At 35.4% G+C, this 1,690-nt stretch overlaps 1 protein-coding gene across 1 annotated transcript in view; it reads right to left on the bottom strand.

Annotated features, from left to right (window-relative positions):
• LOC106878607 (RNA-binding protein 41) overlaps positions 1–1,350 on the bottom strand; it is a 4,686-nt gene extending 3,336 nt beyond the window's left edge. The window contains exon 1 of the mRNA XM_014927877.2: positions 847–1,350. Coding sequence (XP_014783363.1) covers positions 847–1,191 — 345 coding nt within the window. The 5' untranslated portion in view covers positions 1,192–1,350. The remainder of the gene's footprint in view (positions 1–846) is intronic.
• Between the last annotated feature and the right edge of the window lie 340 nt (positions 1,351–1,690).

Below are 1,690 nucleotides of genomic sequence, written 5' to 3'. Positions count from 1 at the left end.
ACATAAAAGTGAAAATAAAACAAATTTTGAAATAAAATCTTACTCAAAAGTAGTCATAAAGAAAAGTGAAAATAATGAAATAAAATGTTATTCAAATGTGAACCATTCTGAAAGATGTTTTAGTATGTTCTGAAAACATTCGTCCCCAGTTTCCACACATTTTTCCCTCGAAAGAAACTCAGTTGAGTGTTACTGAAAAAATGCAAAACGCAGACTCAAGAGTATGATGGGTGTACACAAAAACCCCACACCCCCGATTTACTGTTTACACATTTATACATGTGGAAGGGGGGGGGGTATCGCGGGGTGCCACTGACTTGCTTCTGCAAGTTATGCAACTTCCGTAGAGCTGGGAGTTGAGAACTTTTTTGTATCTACAGGACTTATCGCCGTTTTAATTGAGTGGATAGTGACCCGGGTACTACTTAAGAAGAGTGACCCGACGCGCGCACCCACGTACCCGGACCACTTTCCACTCTATTAAAACGGCGATGAGTCCTGTAGATACAAAAACGTTCTCAACCCCCAGCTCTACGGAAGTTGCATAACCTGCAGAAAATTGCAGCCACATCGAACTCCTGAACACTGTTGTAGATGGTATACATTTGACCGTAGTTTGTTTTCTTTGGTTGCAGAGTGTCAAGATTAAGGCTTTCCAAACATATTGAAATGCTTTAAATTAGTCAGAGAAAAACGACCTAAAATATTGATCAAATTTGCTTCAAGAGTATTGGGACCATTTTGATCTGGCCGAATCAATGCACCCCTTTTACGGTCACAGTTTTTGTATACATGAGTAATTGTGCAACACGATAGTCTAGTAATTGTAATAACTAAATGTATTACCTGCTTCTGAATTTTATTAAAAGAGTCCAAAGAGCAGATTCCTTTCAATTCAGCTGTTTTTGGTTTATAAAGGACCTTTTCAACGAAAGTTCGTTGATGAGACATGTACTGTTCCTTTGTCAGTTTAGTATCAAGTTGCTTTTGTGCTAAGTATTTAATCTGTTGTTCTCCTTCTGTCTTTGTATTTTGATCGTATTTGTTGGTGAGTTTGGTTCGAGAGTCAGAGGGTAAACGTACAACATTACTGCTATCGTAGCGACGAGGATGACCACAAGGAACACCCAATCGACTGTAGTAATTTTGACTTTCCCAAAACGATGAGCTGCCAACGCCACGTTCAGACATGTTTTTTTATGTTAAAATTGTTTTAAACTTTCATTGTAAGAGCTAATTAGTTGGCAGAATATTGTAAACTAAATACTATAAACAAAATATCAAACATGTAAATATACAAAAGGAACCAGATAAATTTCAAAGCGGTCCACACTAAATAATTACCTATTTTAAAAAGGTGAACTAAGGGAAATAATTGATATTTTAAATTTGTATTCTGAAGACATTTGTTCTGAATAAAATCGTTTTTAATGAATATTAAGAACAATGCAAGGTATGTTATAAAGTTGTTATGTTTATGCTATTTGCGGACACTATTTTAAATCTGTAGGTTAAAAAAAAGCCATTTCATATCTTTAAAAATCGCCGAACACTTTTAATATTTCATTCAGATGCTTTATAGGAATATCAATCGAATTTTCTCTACTTGAATAACACTTCATCTTTACCGATCCTGGATGGGAGCGGAAAGCAAACTTGACTTCAGCTGCATTTAAATTCAAATTATAAA

The sequence above is a fragment of the Octopus bimaculoides genome, chromosome 4 (assembly GCF_001194135.2).
Source record: "Octopus bimaculoides isolate UCB-OBI-ISO-001 chromosome 4, ASM119413v2, whole genome shotgun sequence".
Lineage (NCBI taxonomy): Eukaryota > Metazoa > Mollusca > Cephalopoda > Octopoda > Octopodidae > Octopus > Octopus bimaculoides.
The sequence above is the reverse complement of the archived record's forward strand: the minus strand, read 5'-3'. Positions and strand labels throughout refer to the sequence as shown.